Source organism: Vulpes vulpes, chromosome 4 (genome assembly GCF_048418805.1).
Source record: "Vulpes vulpes isolate BD-2025 chromosome 4, VulVul3, whole genome shotgun sequence".
NCBI classification, from domain to species: Eukaryota; Metazoa; Chordata; class Mammalia; order Carnivora; family Canidae; genus Vulpes; species Vulpes vulpes.
In genome coordinates, this window is record NC_132783.1 from 55,375,078 (window position 1) to 55,402,019 (window position 26,942).

Below are 26,942 nucleotides of genomic sequence, written 5' to 3' on the forward strand. Positions count from 1 at the left end.
CAGACACCTAAACTGACTGAGCCATCCAGGCACCCCAACAGCAGTTAATCTTTTAAAAAAATTTCCCCTAAAACTAATTTAGCCAATAAGGGAACTGATTTGAGCCTATTCTTACCTCATCTATTTTTATGAAAGCAAGAGTCTTAGGAATTAATAAGGTAGGAGAACAGGTAGGCAGATACCTACAGTTAACATAAAATCTGGCCATAGCAAGGCCCTTGTACCCAACTTTTACGAAAACGCTTCACCGTTCAGAATTCTTTATTTTTAAGATTTTATTAATCTATTCATGAGAGACACAGAGAGAGAGGCAGAGACATAGGCAGAGGGAGAAGCAGGCTCCCTGTGGGGAGCCTGATGTGGGACTCGATCCCAGGACGCCAGGATCACTTCCTGAGCCAAAGGCAGACGCTCAACCACTGAGCCACATAGGCGTCCTGTATTCAGAAATTCTTAAGGCTCTTGGCTCTCATGTACTTACGGTTTCTAGAAGAGTTTAATTTTTATTTATTCTTTTTGCTTTTCTTGACTCAAATGGCAAGATTTTTCTTGATGAAAACGTATGTAGTCTTGTTATTGCTTTGCAAAACTTAAATTAGCTTCCAAGGACATAGGGAAAAGATGAAGGGAGATGCTTCAGAAATTCCTTACAATGGGACATTTCGTTTCACTAGTAACACTGGTGTCTCCTCTCTCTACCCCTCCTTGGTACTCAGTGCCAGGAGGCAGTCTGGCATTTGATAGTTTTCTCAATACAAATGAAACTGTGGGGTCTTCAGGAGCTTATCAAACGAGTGACATCAGTGTCTTAGAAAAGATAAGTATCTAATTAGTACCCGCTCTATGGAAACTGCTTATATCAGAAGGCAACTGATTATCCTGGAAAAAAGGAAAGAGCTCTTGATATGGTTTGCACAAGTGTAGCTACAAAGCTACACTTGTAAATTAGTTGATTAAAGTATTTTGATGATGCAGCTACCATGTAGGCAACAATAATGCTAGGCTCTGTGGGTATACAAAGCTGTACAAGATACTTCAAGAAGCCAGACATCCGGTGGGGTGAAGGCTAGCTGTAAATACAGAGTTCAGTCATAAAAAAGAACTGGAAACTTTTACAGAACTGAGTGTAAAGGCAACAGGAGCTCAAAGGCTGGAGATGAGCATGGGCTACAGGATTTGACAAGAGCACCATCAGTGACACCAACAATCTACCTAAATTAAAAAAGTGTTAATTCAACTTCTTTAATTTCCTTTAACAACTAAGACTTCAGATGACAAAACCATGTCGTTCATTCCTTCATTGCATTAGTGTAACATGAAACACTGGATAGAGCTTCATTTCTCCACTGGCTCAGTTATAAAATAAAGAGGCAGTAATAGGTCAGAGAAATGGACTCTTGCTTTTAAAAAATGAGGCTGAGATGCTGGAGTAGTAATTTCCTACTTTTGAGCTATTCTGCCTATTTTATTATAAATAAAATGTGTTCCTCGACTCTCATTCAGAATGGCAAAATTGTGTTTGTGTTTCTTTCTTTTTTTTTTAAAGATTTTATGTATTTATTCATGAGATGCACACAGAGAGAGGCAGAAATACAGGCAGAGGGAGAAGCAGGCTTCCTGCAGGGGCCCGATGTGGGGACTTATTCCAGGACCCCGGGATCACTACCTGAGCTGAAGGCAGAGCTCAACCACTGAGCCACCCAGGCGCCTGACTTTGTGTTTCTAAGTATTTGACAAATTTATTTGTGGGTTTTCCCTCAAGCCACTGAAAATTTCAGCTTATACCTGTGCAAATACCTAGCTATATAATTGAATGTTGGTGTTTGTCTATGTGATTTTATTTTACATATAGGACCAAATAATGTACATTTACAGTTAAATAACACATCCCTATACCCAGAAAACTCATTTTCAAATGCTTATTTTTTATCCATATTTTTCACAAAAAAATTGCTCATAATATTCTTGCCTTCATTGGAATCTTCATGGTTTGTTGTTTCTATTGGCAATTCATCACTTCCCCATGTTATCTCATCGTCATCTTCAGGCTTCCTTTCTTGTGACTTTTGAATCAAGCTATGATAACAAAACACATTGGTAATATTTTCTTGTTTTGTCTCCAAAATAAATTTAAATATTATGTTCTTGAACCCCTTGTTTCCTCTACAATTATCATGAAATATAAAAATAGATCATCTTATTAAAACACCCAAGTCCAGAATTCCTAAAATTCATTGGTAGGTGGAAATTAAACTGAAGTGCAGAATTGTTTAATATAGTTTAAAAAAATTTATCCTCAAACAGATCCTGTCTTTGAACCTTAGATTGAAAGAGTCCTCTTGGGAATAGAGAAAGTGGCGGTTTGTTTCTGCCCTACAAAATGGATAACCCATTACAATTGTGTTAGTATAGCGCTCTCTCTCTCTCTCTCTCTTAAGGTAGGCTCCATGCCCAGTGTGGAGCCCAATGTGGGGCTTGATCTCATGATCCTAAGATTAAGACCTGAGCTGAGATCAAGAGCTGGATGCTTAAATGACTGAGCCACTCAGGAGACTCGCTTTTTAAAAGTTACCTACTGTTGTACTGTATGGATGTACCTTAATTTATTTATAGAAGTCTCTATTGATGAATATCCATATTTTGCTACAATTGGGGGCTAGAAGGACACTTCTGTATCAGGGTACTCAATGTACTAAAGCACAGTACAAATTCTTATTATTCTATGGGTACACAGTAGATGCCATCTCCCTGGTAAGGTAGATGGCTAGGGAAGAGAATCTAGGCAGAAGAAATGTTTAGTGATGAGAAGAAAAGGATAATGTAAAAGGCTGAATACATTTTTACATTTTATGATATTCAGGGGAAACAAAGCAGAGTACCTCTGTTTGATGACATGAATAGATACCATTAAAGCAAGACACGTACAATGCTCCTCAACTGTCAATAACAGGGCAGTAATTATGCTGCTTTTATGGTGGATCCTTTCCTCTTCTTCAGCCAATTGTGGGTTATAATTAACATTTTTTTTTAAAGATTTTATTTATTTATTCATGAGAGACACAGAGAGAGAGGCAGAGACACAGGCAGAGGGAGAAGCAGGCTCCCCACAAGGAGCCGATGCAGCACTTGATCCCAGCACCCCGGGATCACACCCTGAACCAAAGGCAGGCGCTCAACCGCTGAGCCACCTAGGTGTCACTATAATTAATATTTAATTTGCAAGCTCCACATCTATAAGGTTGCTTTTGTCATCTAGTAATTCTTTTGTCTGCAAGGGTATAGTTTGGAGATCTTTCCATCAGGCATTCCTCTTATTTCTCATTCTTTTGATTAACTGCTTGTAGTATTTCATAGGTGCTTGTATGAGTATACCTTAATTTATTTTTTGTATATTATGTTTTTCTTTAGAAGTATAAATGATGTTGCAATTAAATTTTTGTAGAACTGTCTTTGCACATATATGGTAGTGGGAACAATTCTTAGAAATAAAATTACTAGATTGAAGGTTATGTACTACAATTTTTTGAATCTATGACACCCATAATTGTAAGATAGACTATTACTTTGTCTACATTAAGAAAGAATATTTATGATTATAAGACCCTTCATGATTTAAGAGATCTTAAAATTAAAAAGTATATACAAGAGTTAGTAACATGCAAATAAAACTTATATGTTAATAGTGTTTCTAATTGACACCCAAATAAATTATACACTAATTTACCCTTCCTCCTTCCTCCTCTTTCCTAACAGAGTAGAGCCTGTATCTTTACAATTATTGGCAGCTAGCCCAGATATTTGCTAATTTTAAAAATTTAAACTGTACACATTTCTACAATATGTACTCCTTTTTCTAATTTTACTTGTGAAAAATTCACTGTTAATTTGCTTTTCTAGGAAAAAGCAAGTAGTTCTCTTTGATTGTTATCATCTAATATGGAGCAAAATTTATTCATGTACAATCACTTTGTTGGCCAACAATACATATAACTTTTTAAAATATTAAACAATGTATTGGAAAAATCCTATTTTGATTTAGGAACTGTTTTCAAAAAGAAACAATTGTGGGGTTTTAAAATGTTTCTTATCTTCTTTGGTTTTATTTTAATTCTACTAGAAGATAATAATCATCATTTCTGGTACATTCCCTTTTTGACCTTTCTTTCATTTTTTTCCCCATGGTCAAGGATATACTTTTTTTGAGGAATGTTTTAAAAAACACATTGTTACATGTCACTAGACCCTCCCTGTAATAGTAGTTTAAAAATATTATTAATATTCAACCACAGGTCCATAATTTAGTCAAACGTTCTCATTTTATTGGAAAAGGATAAATTCAAAAGCAACATCTAAATGAAAATCTGAGCACTTCTAAAAAGAAATGAATTATTATACTTTAAAAGATTATTTTCTTACCTTTCAATTTTTAATTTTTCTTCACAATATTCTTCACAGCCATTCATTTTGACAGACTACAATACAGAGAAATAAAACTCACATTAACCCATTAAAAGAAAATCAAATAATCTCATAATGTTCAATTCTTCCCTGTTAGTCATTTCCTATATTTACTGTTATGTCCATCCTCATGTAACAAAGACACACATGACATTCAAATAATGTCAAACTGTGGCTAAGGTATCTTCAGTGACCTACGAGTTTTTGCTGGTTCCACTTATTCACCTTCACATTCATTTTGGCTTTTCATTTCTTATTTAAGGGATATTAATGGTATAGAGGTAAGGAAAAAGCAAGATGAAAAGTTAAAGTATGATTATTTAGATATGCATATTTGGTATATGCTGCTATACTATTTCAATTTTAAGATCTAAAAATGGGCTCTCCAGAAAAATCTTAGTAATATTCAGTGTGTTAAATTATCTTGCCTTTTTATTATTAAAGTGAGGAGTCTCTCCATGAAGAACATAGGTCAATCAGCTCATATTATAATTGAGTATGATGTCTCAGAGACCCAAATACTGCAGGAGCAGTTTGCTACAATTAGGAGATGCCAAATTTCATTCTTTTTTAAAAAGATTTTACTTATTTATTCATTCATGAGAGACACAGAGAGGCAGAGACATAGGCAGAAGGGGGAGAGGCAGGCTCCTTGCAAGGAGCCTGATGTGGGACCCAATCCTGGGACTCCAGGATCATACCCTGAGCCGAAGGCAGACACTCAACCACTGAGCCACCCAGGCACCCTCATGTTTCATTCTTATATGGTTAATAAATATTACATTTCAATCTTTATTAGGACAAATTATTTTTTTTAAAGATTTTATTCATTTATTCATTCATTATTCATTTTATTCATTTCTGAGAGACACAGACAGAGAGAGAGAGAGAGAGAGAGGCAGAGAGGCAGAAACACAGGCAGAGGGAGAAGCAGGCTCTATGCAAGGAGCCTGAAATGGGACTTGATCCCGGGACTCCAGGATCACACCCTGGGCTGAAGTCAGGTGCCAAACCGCTGAGGCACCCAGGGATCCCCTAGGTCAAATTATCTTAACAAATGGGAAATTCCTTTCATTTTAAGACTCTGAATTATTGGGTCTCTGTCTACCTCTACAATCCATCTGGTTTTACTCTCCATTTACCTGTGGCTTCAAACCCATGGGTCTTTCTTTTACTTCTTTGAAATCGCTCACCTCTTTTCACCACAAAGTTCTTCCTATGGAAGGTACTTTTTTTTATTCAATGTGCCTTTTCCTTCTGAGGATGTTCCCTTACCACCTAGTCCAAAGTAGGTCTCCTTGGTTACTCTTTCGTAGCACTTTTTTTTCTTTTTAAACCTCATAGATCTTATCACAACTTGTAATTGCATATTTATTTGGGTGTTCACTTAATCATTTTCTTGTCTTCTCCATTAGACTGTAAGCTCCATGGGGTCAGGAATCATATCTGTTTGTTTACCACTGTGTGCCTACACATGCTTATGCCTGAGCCACAGAAGGTTGTCTCACTTGTTTTGAGGAAGAAAAAAGTAGCATGTTTTTATCCACTGACAACTAAAAGGAACCTTCTTGAGACCTTACCTGTTTCTAGAAGTTGATAATTTTAGGCTGGGTTAGATTTTTAATTCCAAGTGAAGTCATTTGGATTTCTTACTTCTCATCATAATCTTGGTCTAAGAATCTACCATGAGTGCAATATTTTGAAAAGTATAAAGTCTTTTATAAGAATCTAGTGCTATTAACATGAAAATAGTGAGATAAAGTCCAAGTGGAAATAATATATAGTACTACTGTAACAATGATATCAATGATAGTGATAACAATTTCCCATCACTTTTGCAAAATTCACCTGTGTATGAGGGAGAACTGGATTAAGGAGACTGGCCTTCAGTCTCTCTTCTCATTCTGGATTATAGGCTCTTTGGAGGACGAAGTAGCTGTAGTGTTGCCTCAACAAAAAGACTGCTGATCTAGACTTTCAAGTCTTTGCTAAGCAACTCCTCCAGATGGAATGCTCTTTCCCATAGCATCTCCCCTATCAAATACCTTTAAAATGCTAATTCTCTAGGAAGCTTTAATAACCATACCCATCTACTCCTGTATAGTCTCTATTATTCCCCAATTCTTTAAAACACTCTCTGAACTCCATATAAACATTTATTAGCACATCTTTCTACTATAGTTTTATTTTATCTTAAAAAAAAGATTATTTATTTGAGAAGAAAAAGTGAGAAACAGAACACAGTGGAGGGGGAGGACAAAGGGAGAGGGAAAAGTAGGCTCCCCACTGAGCAGAGAGCCCTAATGCAGGGCTTGATCCCAGGACCCTGGGATCATGACCTGACCTGAGCCAAAGGCAGGCGCTTAACCAACTGAGCCACCAGTCACCACTTTACTATAGTTTTTAAAATTATGCTTATTTACATGTGTACAACTCCCAAATTGACTACTAGACTATACAAGCAAATTTAGGACAGAAACCCTGACATACCTTCTTACCCTGTTACCCCAGATTAATCAGAGTCAATCTAGTTCAGCAATAGCTAAATGAAGTTTTGAAAGTTTGGATGATAATTTACATTATGTTTATGACTGGTATTCATTCCTTCATTCATAAATAAGACTCCGACATTGACCTGAAGTATTTCATTAAGAGGTAGTCAAGTAGTCAAGTGTAGGGATGTCTGAGTGGCTCAGCAGTTGAGCTGAGCATCTGTCTTAGGCTCAGGGGGTGATCCCCTCAGGGATTGAGTCCCCCATCACGCTTCCTGCAGGGAGCCTCCATCGCTGCCTCTCTCTGTCTCTTTCATGAATAAATAAATAAAATCTTTTTTTTTTTTTAAAGAGGTAATCATGTGTAGAGTGATAAGTGTGCATTATACTATACTCTTTATAATACCATGATTAGTAGCTTAACCTTCGGCCTATAGGGTGAAAACCCTAAAACTTCCAGGGTTGTAGATACAATCCAGTCATTCCACTCCTGAGTATTTACATAAAGAAAATGAAAACATGAATTTGAAAACAAGTACTCCTATGTTTATTGCAGCATTTTTTTAAAAGTAATCTTTACACTCAACATGGGGCTTGAACTCACAACCCTGAGGTCGAGTCACATGCTCCACCACCTGAGCATTATTGCAACATTATTTATAATAGTCAAAATATGGAAGCAACTCAAGCATCCAGCAACAGATGAATAAAAAAGATGTAGTATATATAAAAAATGGAATATTAGCCATAAAAAAAGAATGAGATCTTGCCATTTGTGACAACATGCATAGACCTAGAGGGTATCATGCTAAGTGAAATAAGACAGAGAAAGACAAATATCATATGATTTCACTTAGATGTGGAATCTAAAAAATAAATGAACAAATAAACAATAGAAACAGATTCGTAAATACAAGAACAAACTGGTGGTTGCCAGAAGGGACAGGGGTGGAGGGATGGGCGAAATAGGTGAAAGGGATTAAGAGGTACAAACTTTTTAAACAATCAGTAAGTCATGAATACTAAAAGTACAGCACAGGAAGTAGAGTCAATAATGTTGTAATTACTTTGTATGGTGGCACCTAGGTGGTAAATTACATTTAATGTTGTAAGCAATGCGTAATGTATAGAAGTGTTAAATTACTATGTTGTATAACTAAAACTAATACAACATTGTATTTCAACTATATTTCAATAATGAAAGTTACAAAGGGCTATAGAATACACTGTTAAGAACCAATACAGTAAATAATCTGTTTAGAGTGATCCCAAAGAGGTGCAGTTATGAAAAACTGGTATTTTCAGAAATTGTAAGAAACTTAAAACTACTCAAACATAGGCAATATTCTAGAAATACAAGATGAAACAGAAAACTTTTTCCATAATCCTGGCTTAGTCTTCCTTTCAGCTATGAAGATTAGTCATATTTGTCTTTTTCGAATTTTCTGCTTCTAAATATAATTCTATAGTGATTTAAAAACATTTAGAGTCTAATACATATGGAACTTCATGTTTTTATCTCAGTACCTTGTTTCCTCCTTTCCTGAATGTTTTTAACTTTTTTGTTTTGCTTACTATTAGTCAAAATCTCTTCTGAAGTCCCATTCATTCAAGTGTCAATCTATTAATTTTAAAGATGGACTGGCCCAAAATGTTTGTTCTTAAACATCTTGAATTCTCAAGGTGCAAATTTGTGGGATCTATCTGTGCTATGAGTGGTAGAACAACTTATATGATATGAACCCTAATTTTATTTATTTATTGATTTATAAAAGACTATTTGAGAGAGAGAATGGGGGAGAAAGCACAAGTGGGGTGCGGAGGAGCAGAGGGAGAGGGAGAAGCAGACTCCTCACTGAGCAGGGAGCCTGATATAAGGCTTGATCCCAGGACCCCAGGATCATGATCTGAGCTGAAGGCAGAAGGTGAATGAGCCACCCAGGTGCCCTTGAACCTTAATTTTTAGATTTGTACTGGACAGTTTTACATCTTAATTTCTTCCAAGTGAAATTTAAAATTATTTAACCAAGTTATTCTGCTTCTTATTAAAAAAAAAGTCAAAATATTTTATGGGACCATATTTAACTTATGGGTAAATCTAGGGAGGATTTAAATTTTAGGTTTTTTCTATCAAAGAATAAGCAACATTTCTCTTTAATATTTCATTGCTTCTTTGTAGAGCTTTAAAGTTTTCACAATACAGGTCTCACACTTTTTGGGTTGAATTTATGCCTATAGCTTTTATTTGTTTTTAACTATTGTGAATGAAGTTTTACTTAATTGTATTTTATAACTGGTTCAAGCAAAGACTGTTATGGACTGAATTGTGATTCCCCAGAATTCACAGGTTGGAGTACTACCCTCCAATGTGACAATGTTTGGAGACAGGAGGTATTTAAGGCTAAATGAGGTCATTAAGGATGGGACTCTAATCCAATAGGACTGGTATCCTTATAAGAAAAGGAAGTGTACCAGGAGTGCACAACCACAGAGGAATGGCCATGTGAGGACACAGTGAGAAGGTGGCCATCTGCAAGCTAAGGAGAGAGGTCTCATCAGAAACCAACCCTGCTGGCATGTTGATCTTAGACTTCTAGCCTTCAGAATTGTGAGAAAATAAATTTCTGTATTTTAAGCCACCTAGTTGGTGTTATTTTGCTATGGCAGTCCAAGCACACTAGGACAGACTCAAGCAAACTCAAATGCCTATGGGAACCAACCAAATAAATATGAACCTGTGAATGTCAGGGTTAGGGCAGGTGATGAGCAGTGCTGGAAAATCAGAAATGGTAGAGTCAATGGAGGCAGTGGTAAGGCTTCAGCAGAGAAAGCAAGGTTTAAGTAAGGAGATACATAATTCTAACAAGATATAGTAGCCTAGAGTGTTTATCTAGGTATTATCCTAGATTTTACCTCTGTAAAATCTTCAGGTAAAGGTGAGCCATCATAGTCTGTATCTTCTGCTCTCTCTTCAGATAACTTCCTATTGGTTTTCAATGAATCTGGGAGAGAAATAAATGGACCAAAAGGAATTAAAATGCTCCTTGGAGGTCTTTTTGTACTCCTTCATTTACCAGCTTATTCATTCTGATTCATCTACCTGGAACACAGGCATCTTCTGCTGCATTATTTTGGTTTAAAAGATTCTGAGCTTCCTCATCCACCACATCCAGCAGAGATTGAATAACTTCAGCTTCTTGGGGGTCATCATAAATATCATCTTCTTGTACATTAGATTCTTGAAAAACAATAAATTACATTCAAATGAAACAAAATAAAGATTTTACTTTAAAAATATTGATATGAGAAGGAAATACTATGGCAAATTGAATATAGCAGGTCTTTCAAATTTTAAGCATCTACTTTGAAAAGCAGTCATGACTGGAAAAGCAGTTTCCACTCATGGAACCTAGCCATTTCTAGTTCTAGTATTACCCTGACTGCCATGGCAAAGGACAACACAAACACAACTTAAAAAGAATAAGCCAAAATCTATGTTTGTGAATAAATCTTTTCATGAGACTCAATAACTTAATGCTTATTTTCCTAAATTAATCCCAAGTTATTAATTCATGAAAGAAAGTCAACTAAAGAAGTTCTGTTATAAAGATTAAGGACATATTGGAGTGCCTAGGTGGCTCAATCTGGACTTGATTTTGGCTCAGGTCCAGATCTCAGGGTCCTAAGATCGAGCCCTTGAGTGGCGTTCCTCTCTGGATGTGGAGTCTCTCTCCCTCTGATTCTCTCTCTCCCTCTCCCTCTGTCCATCCCCTCCCCATCACCATGTGTGCTCATGTACTTTCATGTACTTTCATGTGTGCTCTCTCTTTAAAAAACAAACACCCCCCCCAAAAAAAACCTCAAAACAAAACAAAAAAAGAAATGAAATTTATCCAAGATTAAGGATATAAAAAGGCAGCTCAAACATCCTCAAGAAAAATTTTCTAAAAATTATTAGGTGAGTTGCTGCTTCAAAGAATATAAGAAACACTAACAAAAACAGCTATCTTTTCAATCATTTAAAAATATTTTTAAAAATATTTTTAACATTAGAGATGAGAATGAATATAGGACATTTGTACAGTAATGCAGTTAATGATTAATTTTACATTGTTCTTTTATTTCTTTGAACAACAATCTTTCCTTTTTACACTATAGAAATATGTATGCCCAATACCTAATATTTCTTCATTACCTGAATTATTAGGGCTTTTAGAGTTACTGGATGACTGATTTGGAAAACTACCTTTGGAGAGAATCAAGTTTGCTGATCCCTTCATCTGATAAGTAGAGCATTTTCCTTTGGGGTACAAAACTTCAATTATTTCTTCCCCATTAACCTAAAATATGAAACCAGAGCAAACAATTAGTTTACTACTTTACTAACTTCCCAGATTAGAGATGGACTGTAGATTGCCCCACCATGTCCTTCTTTTCCACTTTCTTAGTACAAAATTCATTTTTTATCTCCCCATAATAGATCTATGTTTCTAGCACACATCAGTACAATGGAATGTACAAAGAGGATGGGACTTTCCATCATCGAAAACCTCTGGAAACAGATTATACAACATCATATTAGTATTTTTATTCCAAGAACTCTTATAGTGTTTACTACTATAAATTTTGAGTTGCCAAAAAAACCCTGTATTATGTAGTATTTCCTAAATTTATTTGACTGCAGAGATTTCTTTTTTGAGGCATATTTTATGGGACTTGTCTTTCATAAAACTTTTTAGGAAAGTCTTCTAGGGTCACTAAACTTAGAAGTTGAGAGAAAGGGAAAAAAATATAAGTATTTGTGAAGCTATGACTTGGACACAGACTCTAGTTTAGTACCTTGGTCAACTGCAGGATATAAAGATTTTCAAACCTAGTCTAAATCTCATCTCAATTTAAGAAAAATAACAATGAGTTCATAATTATAAATTAATCATTGAATAGAATGTAACTTTCTAATTCAATGGTAAGTTGTGAACACTTCATAGTGCATGGCTTATTGAAAGAAAAATGATTTGAGTAAAAATGCAACATGAAATGACTGGAATAAGTTAAAACAGTTATATACAAACAAAAGGTGTTTTGCTCTGAAGATTTTACTCTTTTTTATCAAGATAAAAAGTAGAGGGGCGCCTGGGTGGCTCAGCAGTTGGGCGTCTGCTTTTGGCTCAGGGCGTGATCCCGGAACATGGAATCGAGTCCCACATCGGGCTTCCTGCATGGAGCCTGCTTCTCTCTCTGCCTGTGTCTCTATCTCTCTCTCTGTGTCTCTCATGAGTAAATAAATAAAACCTTAAAAAAAAAAAGTAGAAAAGGTAGATGCAGTAGAATAATTTCTTCATAAATAATTATTCTTGTTTCATAATGTCAAGTTTTATTGGATTGTGCAACTCCAATCTTCATGAGAAATTCATAATACAGACATTGGCATTAAGGACAGAATATTATTTGAAAGACTTCCTGGAAGATTTGAACTCCAACAACAAATATTTGCAACCATGAATAACAAAGGTCCCACTTTCTAAGGATTGTATATTAATTTAAACAGAAAATCTCCCCTTCTCCCTTTCAAAAACATGCTGATATTTAAAAGGAAAATAAACACCATACAGCATGACTAACACTAAATACATAAAATTTCAGGTGTTCCAGCTATGTGTAATTGTAGACCTTATGAATAAACAGGGAATAGTGGGTGTTCTTGTATCTCAATCCATAAACATACCAAGACATTTTTATTTTTGTGTCCCAATCATTTCTGCCTAATAAGTCTTCTGCTACAATACATTTCCAAGACTTGCTGGACCAGTGAGATGAAAGGCACTGAATTTTGACCTCTGATCACCAAATTTTCCTTCTATGCTAAGTCCAGCTCTGACCCAGAAAGCTTGTTGTGATGATAGAATTTTCAGATTACTAGGAGAGCAATACCTCAGCTCTGGATCTTACATGGAAAGACTTAAATAGTGGGGTTCGGAACAGACTGTATGGAATGTGTGTGGGAGTAAACAATTCTGCAAAATGAAGATCCAGCTGGGACCATTTTAGAATGTACATTACATGCCAAAAGAAAATCATAAAAAGAAATGCTAACCAAACAAATGGGCATACATAAGGCCTTAAAGAGAAAGCTCAAAGTGGAATTCAGCTATATATTAAAGTAGTTTTGTTAGGGGTAGCCCGGGTGGCTCAGGGGTTTATCATCACCTTCAGCCCGGGTCATGATCCTGGAGACCTGGGATTGAGTCCCATGTCAGGCTCCCTGCATGGAGCCTGTTCTTCCTCTGCCTGTGAGGAAGAGTCTCTGAATCTCTCATGAATAAATGAATAAAATTTTAAGAAAGAAAGGAAAGAAATGAAAGAAAGAAAGAAAGAAAGGAAAGAAGAAAGAAAGAAGTTTTGTTAAATCACCTCCAGATTTCTCTGAGGTAGTCTTAAATGATTTAGGTTCTTACATTTGATTATGCAGCAAAGCATTTTCCATGTCTTTTAAATAGCAAATAAGCCTGTATCTTTTATCAGTACTGTTTTTCCTTACTAGCAGTATAGACCTGTCATTTGAGAGTCAATGCTGGTCAACATTAACCCAAAAGACCAATTCAACTCTTCATTATGTATGTTCTTCTCTTCTGGGTATCTAAGACACAACCCAAGAATTGTGCAAAAAAAGAAGGAAAAAAAAAATAAAGAAAAAATCCCAGCACTAAAGCTATCTATTTAAGTAAGCTTATATAAGAACTGAATATGTGCCAAAGATGTAGGACTGCTTGTGTGGGAGCTTTACACTGTGAGCCTTCCTTAGCAAGGCCCATGGGTTCACTAAAATATATCCTATTATCATTACATATATCTAAAAAGGGCAAATATTTAAATGTGAAATCAGTTTGGTTCAAGACACAACCAAGCTGGTTGGTTGGTTGGTTATTTATTTATTTGTTTGTTTGTATTTTTTCCCAAGCTGGTTATTTAGATAAGGAAGTATGACACGAAGAAGATGGCCTTTTCCTTACCTTGGAGAATGAATTACTAGGAGTGAGGGCAGGCTTGTGGCAAGGCTCCAAAGTGTGATGACCTAAAAGGGACAACACAGAAAGTTGGAACCACAATAGAGACATCAAAATAGTGAAAGAAAACCCACATTTCTGTGCATGTTCTTATTTTTATTAGTATACCAAAAGAGGTCATATTACAAAGCGATTTAAAACCAATTAGATGGGGGACACCTGGGTGGCTTGGTGGTTGGGCATCTGCCTTTGGCTCAGGTTGTGATCCCAAGGTCATGGGATTGAGTCCCACATCAGGCTCCTTGTGGGGAGCCTGCTTCTCCCTCTGCCTATCTCTCTACTTCTCTCTGCGTGTCTCTCATGATAAACAACAACAACAAAAAATCTTAAACAAAACAAAACAAAACAAAAACCAATTAGATGGAATCAAATATTACAAAAGGGTTTATCCCAAGGAAAAAACTAATTTCTTAACAAAAAAATACTGTAGTCTGCATGAAAGCTCAGGTTGGGCTGAATAATTCTAGACGCTGAATATAAATTATCCCAGCTGAATGGGAGAGATAATCACAGGTGCTGACCTATACTCACTTTACCACTTAAAGGAAAACAGCAAGCCATGTATATCATTTCATAAAGGCTATCAATTTAACATAGTAAAATAAGTTATGGATACAATTAAGTGGAACTTTTTTTTCTTTTTTAAAGATTTTATTTATTTATTCATGAGAGACACACACAGAGAGAGAGGCAGAAACACAGGCACAGAGAGAAGCAGGCTCCTCACAGGGAGCCCCATGTGGGACTCGATCCTGGGTCATGCCCTGGGCTGAAGGCGGCGCTAAACTCCTGAGCCACCTGGGCTGCCCAAGTGGAACTTTTAATATATGTCTACACCAAATGTTAATTTTAACTCTTAGCCATCAGTATGAAGATTCAATACATTTATTAAAATGAAATTCTTATAGTTAAAAAGTCATATTTAAAAATAATCTGATTCATTAAATTTTTAATGAATTTTATTTTTAAGTGATTTTGAAAGAGATAGTAGAGTTTCGAAAAGTTAAAAAGGAAAAGAATAGAAAAGAAAAAAAATACAGGTATGTGTATTCAAGGACTTCTATTTGAGAAAGACCTAAATATAATTCCACCTAGAGCGGCACCTGGGTAGCTCTGTCATTTACGTGACTTTGGTCAGGTCATAATCTTATAAGTTATGAGAACAAGCCCTGAGTTAAGCCCCCACACTCAGTGGGGACTGTGCTTGAGAGTCTCGCTCTGCCCCTTCCCGGACTTGTTCATGCAAGCACTGCTCGCTCTCTCTCTCTCAAATAAATAGATAGATAGATAGACAGATAAATAAATAAATGTTTAAAAATTTTTTCGCCTAGAAAGATGAAGGTTGACATGAAATTTGCAGGGATGAATTCTATGATTACGTGGATAATGTTACAAAGACTCAAGAATGCCTTTTAATATCATTTCCAGGAAAAATACTGAAAAAGTATATGAATAATAAACTACTGGTTCGAAGAATAATACTGGAATAGTACAAAACAAAATAGTTTATTATTTATACTCTCTCCCTCTGTTCCCCAGCTGTCCCTCATACCTTGTCTCCAAGCAACCACTAATCTGCTGTCACTATAATTTTGCATAAATGGAATAATATAGTATAAACTCTTCTGTCTGGCTTCTTTCACTCAGTGGTCTTATTTTGAGGTTATTTTGATGATGTTGCTATATGTCCCAACAGACCATTTTTATTAATTACTGATTAATATTCTATAGTTTGGATATATTGGTTTATTCCTGTAATAGTTTTTGGACATTTGAGTGGTTTTTGATTTTGGCTTTTACAAGGGAAGCTGCTAAAACATTCATGTACAGGTTTTTGTGTATGGATATGTTCTTTTTTTTTTCCTCTTAAGTAAACAAATGGGAGTGGGATGGCTGGATCATATGGGAGGCACATGTTTAAATTTTTAAGAAACTATTTTATAAAAATGGTTATATCATTTTATATTCCCATCACTATAAAAAAGTTCCTATTATTGGTAACTATTTGATTATCAGAATTCATGAAATCAGTTCTATGGGAGTCAAGTCAGAGAACCCCAAAAAGACAAAATCACTAGGCAATTTCTACAGGGGGGACAGGGCACAGCTTTCTTTAGCTCTGAAAGTTAGGAACAGGTGGTAGAGAGGTTATTAGAAAAATGCTCTCCTGAGTTCTGTGAGATAGTCAGACTCTAATCTGAACTATTAGAGAGCAACAAGGATCCCTAAGGAATTCAAGACAACAGAGAAGGAGGCAAACAGATGTGCTTTAGTATTTAGCAATAAACTACAACTGCAGTAGCGAGATTCCTTTGGTATTTAGACATCACTACCTGATAACCTAAAACTTTAGTTATGTATGAAGTACTGACTTCACATTTCAATACAATAATTTCAACCACATTTCCCAGTGTCTATCATTCTTATTATTATATTAACACTAGTATGTATGCATTTATTTATTTATTTATTTATTTATTTATTTATTTATTTATTTACTCATGAGAGACAGACAGACAGAGAGAGAAGCAGAGACACAGGCAGAGGGAGAAGCAGGCTCCATGCAGGGAGCCCGACGTAGGACTCGATTCTGGGTCTCCAGGATCAGTCCCTGGACTGAGGGTGTTGCTAAACCGCTGAGCTACCTGGGGTTGCCCAACGCTAGCATTTAAAAGCTACATTTACTGGGGCACCTGGGTGTCTCAACGGTTGAGCATCTGCCTTTGGCTCTGGGTGTGGTCCTGGGATCATGTCTCACATCAGGCTCCCTGTAGAGGGAGCCTGCTTCTCTCTCTGCCTATGTCTCTGCCTCTCTCTCTGGGTCTCTCACGAATAATAAACTTATTTATGAATAAATAAATTTATGAATAAAAATACGTTTACTTATTTATGAATAAATAAAATTTTAAAATCTTAAAAAAATAAAAAAGCTACATTTACTGAACCCAATTATGTAAATGAGAGTGTGGAACCAGACACCGCAGTTCAAATTCTGGCTCAACAATTTATTAACTCCATGAGCTTGGGTAAATTATAAAACTGCTCTGTCTCAGTTTCCCCTTCTATAAATGGAGAATAATAGTAATACTATTACAGGGTTGTTATGAGGACTAAAGCAATTAGAAGAATGTTTAGTCCAAAATAAGCATTAAATTCATGTTAGTGATTGCCACAACTACTTAATACTACAATTTCTATTATTATTATTATTTTTTAATTTTTATTTATTTATGTATTATAGTCACAGAGAGAGAGAGGCAGAGATACAGGCAGAGGGAGAAGCAGGCTCCATGCACTGGGAGCCCGATGTGGGATTCGATCCCGGGTCTCCAGGATCGCGCCCTGGGCCAAAGGCAGGCGCTAAACCGCTGCGCCACCCAGGGATCCCTACAATTTCTAATGTAAGACAAGATATTTTGTTTATTCATTGCCATATTCACAATGCCAGACCAATGCCTGGCACAGAGAAGAGATTCAATAACTGAACAAATTATGTGATGATCATTTTGACAAGCTTTACACGTGTTATTATTGTATTTATGCTTCATTATAACCTTACAAGATAGATATTACTAATATTCTTATTTTACTGATAGGAAATAGATATGGATCAAGTAACTTGCTAAAGTCACATAGAACTTAATAAAGTCAGGTCTACTTGGCTATAAATTCCATGGTCCATGCTGCTCTACTATTTCCTATTACACACTGAATTTTAGAGATGCTTTTACATAAGTGTAATTTTTTGCACTTTAGATCCTGAAAAGCACTCTGGAAGGGCAATAAAAACATTGTAATGATAGTCTGATAGTCTCTAAACTTGCTTTTGGGAAAAACATATTTATCTCTGTGTAACTATGTGTGCCATAAAATGAATGTATCCTTACCATTGGCTTTTGTTGACTTTGGCGTTGAAACAGCAGACCTCTTAGAACTTGGGACCACTGGATGACCATCTCTGTGTCATTAAAAAAAAAAAAAGGAAAGAAAGGCAACTCCAAATTAAGATCTTTGTTTATATACCCTCTGAACCACTTGCCACTATTGAGCCTCAGGAATTTTATTTTAGATGGGCTTTGGGAGGGTCTAGGCACCCCTGAAACTGTAGACAAATTTCTATCAGTTTTCATCTACATGTTTTCTGGAGGGAGATATTCTTGACTAAAAAAAGATTAAGAATCACTTCTTTACGTGATCTTTCTCTGGGTTTCAGTTTAATACACTACCACAATTTCCCTCTTATTTAAAACACTTGCAATATTCATGATCTAATTACTTATTCACTGTCACTCAAGTGATAGTTCAAAGATAACTTAAGAATTAGAGATCATTAAGGTATGTATATCTGAAGCCTTTGATTTATGTTTCTTTTTTGTAATTATTTAAAGTGAAAACCTCAACAAAATATATATATTCAAAGGATTGTAAGAAGGACAGTATCACCCAATGTGAAAAACTGTCAAAAAGTACCTTGGAAGCAGAGGACTAGTATGCAATCTTATTGTTGCTAGTACTTGAGAGAAAAGGGAGTCTACCTAAAGTATACAGTGCTGGGAGAAGCAATTTGCCATGGATTCTAAGCTCTTGTATATCCTTCTGGGTACCCCAGAAGTGCAAGGCCCTGACTGTTTTTTTATCTGCACCAATTCTCATGGCTGTTTGTGGTGAACAAGCTTGAAGTATGAGGTAACAACCTCTGTCTCCAAATAAAAAGCAGATTGTCTTACAAGCTGCCATAGGGGCAGACTCCTCTTCTCCTCCTGGTATTCCTCTCCTGTAATACAACCCACTGCATGTTCAGGAATCCACTAGGCCCCATGTGTCTTCAGGAGACTTAGAAGATGCGTGGAATCGACACCAATACCATGCCCATGCTGCTTGTGGTTACTGAAAAAATAGTTTGTCTCTCATCCAGGAATTTCATACTCTTCTATCAGCACCCAAGAAATCATAACTAATTGGTTTATTAGCTGGTAAGTAGGTTAAGACCACAGACCCTGTATAGTTCTTGACATATAGATAATTACCACAAATATATACTTCTCCGCTTTGCTACCCTTTGGACTTTAAAGAGGGCAGATATATATAATAGTGGAGAACGCTGGAGGAAGAATGAAGGGAAAAGTAATTGTGACTTGCCACCAATACATCTGTAGTGGCTACAGTGATGATAAAAGCAGAAAGGCAAAAGAAAGTGATTTCAGGGTTAGGGTAAAGGGTACTTTATGGATTTTAAGGCAAAAAAAATTCAGCTAGATCTATGGTCAGCAGAGATGTCAGTTTTCACAAAAATATTTTCCAGGTTGTTTGAACACTTTCCTCCTCTGCCAATTAAGATTTAGCTACTCCTACGAAAATAAACGTTAAGACAATCTAAGTTTTAGAAACATAGGAGGGAAACAGATCAGGGATTACATTCAGAGAAAGACGTACACAATCTGATTTAAAGGTTTAGAAGGAACAAATGTTTATGATCAAATGATTCAATTATGGTTCCTATATTTTGAAAGACATACTATGTAAAACTCACCATGTATCACAGATACCAATGTAACATAAATCTGTAATCTAGAAAGCCTGGCTGTACGTACATTGTGATAGGCAGAATAATGGCCCCATAAAGGTGTCCACATTCCAATCCTCCACATCTATGAGTATGTTACTGGACATGGTAAAAAGGACTTTGCAGATGTGAGTTAAGGATCTAAAGATGGGAAGATTATCTTGTACTATCTGGGTGGGCCCAACATACGGGCCTTTATAAGTAAAAGAAGGCAGGAAAAGGCAGAGAGAAAGAGATGGGACAATAGAAGTAGAGTGCTGTGACTACTGGCTTTGAAGATGGAAGGGGCCCATAAGCCAAGGGATATGGGGAAATCTCCAGAAGGTGGAAAAGGCAAGAAAATGGATTTCCTTCTGGAACCTACAGAAGGAATACAGCCCTGGTAACATCTTGATTTCCAGTGAAACCTACTTTGTATTTCTGACTTTCAAGACTATTAAGAGGATAAACTTGTATCATTTAAGCCATTGTATCCATAGTAATTTGAAATTAATGCACTCTTTTTTTCCATCTTATTTCTATTATTAAGTGAAAGAAAAGTTGCCATTAGCACTTCTTATAATGTGAAATTGTTATGAGGTGCAGTGAAAGTGGTTTCTATGCCTCACTGGTTGTAGATATGAGGTTTCCCAGCTCTGTGAATGGGCCAGGACTGGCCTAGGCCAATCAGTATATTCTTTGTCCCTTTACCTCAATTCAGGGGCTGGTCTTAATTTAGGTCTAAGGCAATCAGCAGACAGTCTTTGCTTTACCATGGTTATTGGTGAGATTTGTCAGAAGACTGTTCTGGAGAGTACAGTATGCAGGTGTGAGGCATGAAATGGAGAGAGCCACTTAACAATTATGAAGGAAACACATACACAGAAAAGAGAATAACTGAAAAGAGCAAAAAATGGAGCCAGACCCCTGATCATACCGTATCTGATGACCACCTTATTTTGGGCTTTTAAAATCACAATAACCAGTAAATTCCCTTTATTGCTTAAACCAAGTTGAGTTGTATTTTTCTATTACTTGCAACTGAAAACATCCTGACAAATGTGGTAACCACCCTATTAACAAATGCACACACATATCAAACATTAATTCACTTAAAGTGCTCTTCGAATCTCCCATCAAGAAGTCTATTCTGGGAGTGGGCTGGCTGGTTCAGTTGGAAGAGCATGTGACTCTTGATCTTGGGATTGTGAGTTCAAGCCCCATGTTGAGTATAGAGGTTACTTAAATAAATAAAAAACTTAAAAAAAAAGTTTCTAACTTTATTAATTTCTGCCAGTGTAGTCTGTGAATTACTAATTCAGGAATATCTTTTTAAGATAGCATAAGTATAATCAACAGTCTGAAACTTGTGCAAACACACACAACCCACATGTAATTGCAAAATACCTTGTTGCTTTCAGCACCACTGAAGGAAGTGACATGTCTAATGCTCTCTTAGCTTCTTCCAAGGTCATTCCTTGTGTGCTGACTCCATTCACATAGTGGATGATGTCTAATAGCTGGAGATTACCCTCAATGGCTGCAACTGACCTTGGATTGATATCACTAATATATACCACTTGATGAAGGCTGTCATGACCTCCAGATAAGGAAAAACCTTTGGGAATAGAAAATGTTGGTTTCCTTAGTCTTAAGAGTACTTTCTTTAATCAAGCCAAGAAAATCACACTGCACAAAGTTTGAATGTGCATTACCCAACTCCTCCTTGTTGCATGTTAATATAATGTCAGGTAGCAAATGAGGCAGCACTGGCATCCTGGGTAATTCTAGAACTCGTCCTAGAACTAATCTGACTGTTTTGGGTGCAGCTCGGAGCAGATTCACTGCATCTGTGTGAGTCATGTTTGTAACATCTGTATCATTAACCTACAAAAACAAGAAAGAGGAAAAACAGGATTAGAAGTTGCCATGAAAATACAGCAACTCCCTAGTTGTATATTAGCCAGTAAGAGAGTGGTCTCTAATTTATTGTTAATTCCCTTTACTGTGGAAATCGTAAGTATAATGATCAAGTAATTACATGCAAAGTAATAATGTGTAATACAAATGCATCGTTATTTTGCTAATACAGGAAATTTATCCTCAGAGTAATTTAAGAAACTTTTTGTCCCTGATAACCAAGATGACTTATTTAATACTTTAACTGAGATTAGAGGGACTTTCTAATTAGAAAGGGAACTATAAATTTATAAAGGCCTTTATCTTTAAAGAGATGGAGATGGAAAATATAAACCAAACAAACAAATGGAGTGTTTATTAACTCAGCCTTCTTGGTCTTCCTTCTCCAGCCCTGGCTCAGTCTTGGCCTACATTTGCACAAAACCATTCTGGTAAAGTCTCACCTTTATGAGCCGGTCCCCAGGTCTTAGCCTTCCATCACTTTTGGCTGGATCCTGAATGACATCATGAACATAACAACCAATGCTCTGATTGCCTTTGGTTACTGTAAAACCCAGGCTTCCTTTTTCTGATTTAATTAGGGTAATGAGAAGTTCTACTTCCTAAGGGAAGAAAACAGTGACTCTTCAGGTTGTCTATTTTTGTCCATCAATGAACACAAAGGACTATTATTTCTATTGAATAACAGAGGAGGGATCTGAATTTTAAAAGGTTACTGATCTTAACCAAGTGAAGAAGTTAGGTCTATCCAATTCTAAATAGAATGTACCTCCACGTAAAGCAGGGTTTATTTTATTTTATTTTTTTTAAAAGATTTTATTTATCTATTCATGAGAGACACACAGAGAGAGAGGCAGAGACACAGAGGGAGAAGTAGGCTATCTGCAGGAGCCCAATGTGGGATTCGATCCCAGATTCCGGAATCATGCCCTGAGCCACAGGCAGATGCCCAAGCACTGAGCCACCCAGGCGTCCCATAAAGTTGGCTTTTGATACAACACTACGTGTTTGTTTAAAAACAGCTGAGACAAAATTTACTCATGCTTCACTTTCTGTATTTTCAGAATAAACAAGGACACCTTAGCGGTTATACTCTGATGATCAAAGAATACATTTTGAGCAAAAGGTTCAGAAAAAATCTTCATATATTTCTAAACAGCCTAGACAGATGCCAAGAGCCATTAAAGAAAAGATTTTCTGGTAAAAACACAAAATCTTTTGGTGACTAAATATTACAACTTCATTTACTTGCATAAAAAAATTTTTTTGGAAGATTTTTGAATGAGATGAAGGTTGCTGACAGCTTATGGGGTGATGACACACTTCTAAAGGAAATCATTCTGGGCAGCCCGGGTGGCTCAGCAGTTTAGCGCCGCATTTGGCCCAGGGTGTGATCCTAGAGACCCGGGATGGAGTCTTGTGTCGGGCTCCCAGCATGGAGCCTGCTTCTCCCTCTGCCTGTGTCTCTGCCTCTCTCTCTGTCTCTCTCATGAATGAATAAAGAAAATCTTAAAAAAAAAAAAAAAGAAAGTTATAAAGGAAATCATTCAAAGATTTTCTTCTCTCTGAAAAAAGATTATTTTCTACTGCTGAGAACAAAACTGAATATGTAGATGTTACACACATTTGGGCACCCACAAAAAAGTGTGGGGGAGAAAAAATTACACTCAAACTTGATTAAAGGGCAGCCCGGGTGGCTCAGGGGTTTAATGCTGCCTTCAGCCCAGGGGGTGATCCTGGAGACCCGGGATTGGGTCCCACGTCAGGCTCCCTGCATGGAGCCTGCTTCTCCCTCTGCCTTGTGTCTCTCTGCCTCTCTTTCTCTGTGTGTGTGTCTCTCATGAATAAATAAATAAAATTAAAAAGAAAAAACCAAACTTGATTAAAAATTAAGTAGGTAACTCATCAGAATTTGGGAAATAGTAGATATTGTCTTACATGCTCTACACATATTTCTACAGTCCTTATTACAATCCTATGAGGTTACTTATAGCCAGAACTACTAAAGCTCAGAAGAATTAAGTAATTCTATAGGCAACTGCCCGATTACAGCAAGTTAGTGGTAGGGTAAGGATATATACCCAGGTCTTTTTGCCTTTCCCCTCTGATTCACAGCACAGAAATACACCAGATATGTTATCTACTTACTGGACATGGATATGAAGTTACTCTAAAGGGAAATTGTGTATGACTACACCTTACTTGAGGAAATACGGAATTTTCTTTACAGAGGAAATGACTCACCAGCTCAAAGTCTTCAAGGTGGTTTTCCAAGTCATTTTTCAAAGATGTCAAGCTTTCTTGTCTAGTTGGTTCAAAAATGTGACGTATATGATATCTATCCATTGAATTAGTGGAAGCAGATTCTGACTGGGGTTGATAGCTCTGCCCAAGAGTTGTGTTTGGTGGTAGAGGGGAAGGGGGATTACTACAAAGACAGAGAAGCAAGATTATTTTCAAATACACTTTAATCCAATATAGTAAGTTTGTGCCATAAAAAGAAAATGCTTATCAAATATTCACATCTGCTTTTTATTGTAATCCTAGTTAATTTTTTCCTGACTCTGGACTATGAATTTATTTCATACCTGTTATAAGCTAACATAACAAATTTTTATTCTCTGTCCAGGTTTTATTTTGAAGCTCTTTAAGCTGCATAAATAAGACAAATTAAATAAACATATTTTTGATTCCTAGTTTTTAACTCAAGGCTGAAGCTAATTTTATCAGAAGCTTAACGTGTGTTCCAACATAAAAAGAAAAAGAAGAAATAAGAATACAAGTCTTATTTCTGTGGTTATTTTGGATGATACAATAGGGGAAAAAAAAAACCCGAAACACTGAAGAAACTTGAAAAAACCTGGTTGTACCTGGATATACACAAAGATATAAGCAAACAATAAAATGTATGAATAACTATTAGAAATATAAATGTAGTCTTTTTTTTTTTTTGCCTTTATATTTTCAATCATCTTTCCCTATCTTCTGCAGTTCCATTATCTTACCTGTGTCTCCTTCTTCCAACCACTTCCCTTTATCTTTGTACTCCCTACTCTCCTGCCCCATCACTATCTATATAGGTCCCTTCTCTTTCTTTTAAGTAATATGAATGATGGTGAAATGTAAACAACTTTCCCAACTGCAACTAAATATGCTCAAGAAAGGAGCAAGTCTCAGGTCGAATGGTTAGACAGCTTAGAGAGGTTATCACAATAACTAGATATCTAATACAGTCATCATCTGATTACTGTGAAGTTTGTTCACACATAGACATATTTCATTCTTAGAGAAATGTAGGTTGCTGCTCCCATTGCCAATAATAACTAGATGCTTTGAGTGTTACACATACTATTGACAATACCTGTCCTCAAGTTCTGGTTTACTGGGTATTTCCTGAGGATAGTAAAACATGGTACAAATGGTATCTTCTTGACTCTTAGGTGCTTCATGTTGACTTTGTGCCTGTGATACCACGTTGCTTAGAGTCTGATGCAAAGATGAACTCCAGCTCATATTTGGTATCTTTGTTAGAGCTTTCACTAAGTCTTCTTCTCCACTCCCACTACTGTCACTATAACTGTTTCTCCTGGATGGGGATGTGCATTGTTTCTTGCTTTTGTCATACATTTCATTTTCATCTGAGCTGGTGCCTTGCTCCACACATGTTGGTTGAGAAGAGTCTTTACTGTTGTTTGGAATTACTTGTGCTGGAGAGTGCAATGGGGTCTGTAATGGACATATTTAAAGAGATCGGAGTGTGACAACTTATATTAACTTTAGAATATTTATTTGAAAAGCAACATGTTGAACAACAGCTCTTTCTTTCTTTCCTTTCTTTCTTTCTTTCTTTCTTTCTTTCTTTCTTTCTTTCTTTTTTTCTTTCTTTCTTTTTAAGATTTTATTTATTTCTTTGAGAGAGAGAGAGAGAGAGAGAGAGATAGCAAGAGAACATGAGTAGGGGCGGAGGAGAGGGAGAAACAAATTCTCCAATGAGCAGGGAGCCCATGTGGGGCTTGATCCCAGGATCCTCAGATGCTTAACTGACTGAGCCATGCAGGTGCACCTTCTATTAAAATATTCAGTTAGGGCAGCCCCAGTGGCCCGGCAATTTAACGCCACCTTCAGCCCAGGGTATGATCCTGGAGACCTGGGACTGAGTCCCACGTCAGGCTCCCTGCATGGAGCCTGCTTCTCCCTCTGCCTGTGTCTCTGCCTCTCTCTCTCTCTCTCTCTCTCTCTCTCTGTGTCTGTCATGAATAAATAAATAAAATATTTTAAAAACATTCAATTATTTTTTAATAAAGGTAATTTATGCTCATTAGAAAAACCATATGTAAATATCATTTATAAAAATAACTGTTAATATTGTATAACATACTTTATTTTTTATTTCTTTGTATAACATACTTTAAAGCAGAATTACAGTATATATTGTACTTTGTATCCTACTTTTTTTTTTTTTTTTTGAAGATTTTATTTTGAAGTAATCTCTATACCAAATGAGGGGTCAAACTCACAACTCTTGAGATCAAGAGTTGCATGCTCCATTGGCTGAGCCAGCCAGGTTTCTGTCATGAGTATTTTCTGAAGTCCTTAAATACTCTTTGAAAAAAATTTGCATAGAATTGTGTAAGGATCCCACAGATAGCCCTACCTTTCCAGAAAGAAGCTTCACCTCAGTTTCTCATTACTTCCTTGTAATTTTCTGTTTAGTAATCAGCATGCAGGATGTTTTAAAAAGCCTTGTTAAATATTTCCAGATTGCTTTCTGGAAAGATTATATCAATTTACATACTCATTAAGAGAGTTCCACTCAATTCTTCCTATCCGGTGCCCAAAATCAATGCAGTCTCATAAAATGCTGTTTACAATATACCTTCAGAAATGATATTTTCCTATTAATCCTAACGCTACCCACCGCACCACTGTGATATAAAGGCCAAAGTTTCTGGGGCTAGATACTCTTGCCTTTCACATCCTGGGGGTCATGTTTATTGTTAATGGAATGCTCTTTTAGGTAGACAGGACAAAAGCTGTCTTTCTTCAATAATAATATTATTATTCATCTATGTATGGATTCCTACCTATTAGTTTGTAATTTGTAAATAACCATCACAATAGACTTTGGAACCTTTAGCTATTCCTTGACATAAGAAAGGGAAATGGACAAATATATTACATACTCTGTGATTTCCATTATTAAAAATAAAGGAAAAAAATCTTAAATAATTTTCATTTTTATCTAAACTAGCTCACAGTGAGAATTATGCTTGCCAGTCTGGTTCAATGAAGAAATGACCATTATTTTGTATCTTTTCCTATTTATGCTTAGAAAACAAACTCCTAAAATTCTAGAATTGGAAAGAAGAGAAAGTGAATCAAATTACTCTATATTACAAATGTAGAATGCACTCAGAGGCTAAGGGGCACACACAAGATACTCCTAGCTAAAGAATAAAGTAGGAT

At 36.3% G+C, this 26,942-nt stretch overlaps 1 protein-coding gene across 25 annotated transcripts in view; it reads right to left on the reverse strand.

The window, feature by feature from the left end:
- Positions 1–26,942, reverse strand: part of PTPN13 (protein tyrosine phosphatase non-receptor type 13) — a 210,309-nt gene that overhangs the window by 11,690 nt on the left and 171,677 nt on the right. For 13 of the 25 annotated variants that reach the window (XM_025998135.2, XM_072755696.1, XM_072755686.1 and 10 more), the window contains 12 exons: positions 24,838–25,202; positions 23,721–23,904; positions 21,920–22,078; positions 21,272–21,443; positions 20,964–21,174; positions 17,902–17,972; positions 13,961–14,022; positions 11,197–11,290; positions 10,051–10,188; positions 9,864–9,952; positions 4,417–4,472; positions 1,970–2,076 (listed from right to left, as the gene is read on the reverse strand). In XM_025998135.2, coding sequence (XP_025853920.2) covers positions 1,970–2,076; positions 4,417–4,472; positions 9,864–9,952; positions 10,051–10,188; positions 11,197–11,290; positions 13,961–14,022; positions 17,902–17,972; positions 20,964–21,174; positions 21,272–21,443; positions 21,920–22,078; positions 23,721–23,904; positions 24,838–25,202 — 1,708 coding nt within the window. Of the gene's footprint in view, positions 1–1,969; positions 2,077–4,416; positions 4,473–9,863; positions 9,953–10,050; positions 10,189–11,145; positions 11,291–13,960; positions 14,023–17,901; positions 17,973–20,963; positions 21,175–21,271; positions 21,444–21,919; positions 22,079–23,720; positions 23,905–24,837; positions 25,203–26,942 lie in introns of all 25 variants that reach the window. The other 12 variants (XM_072755685.1, XM_072755682.1, XM_025998134.2 and 9 more) reach the window with 1 other exon arrangement.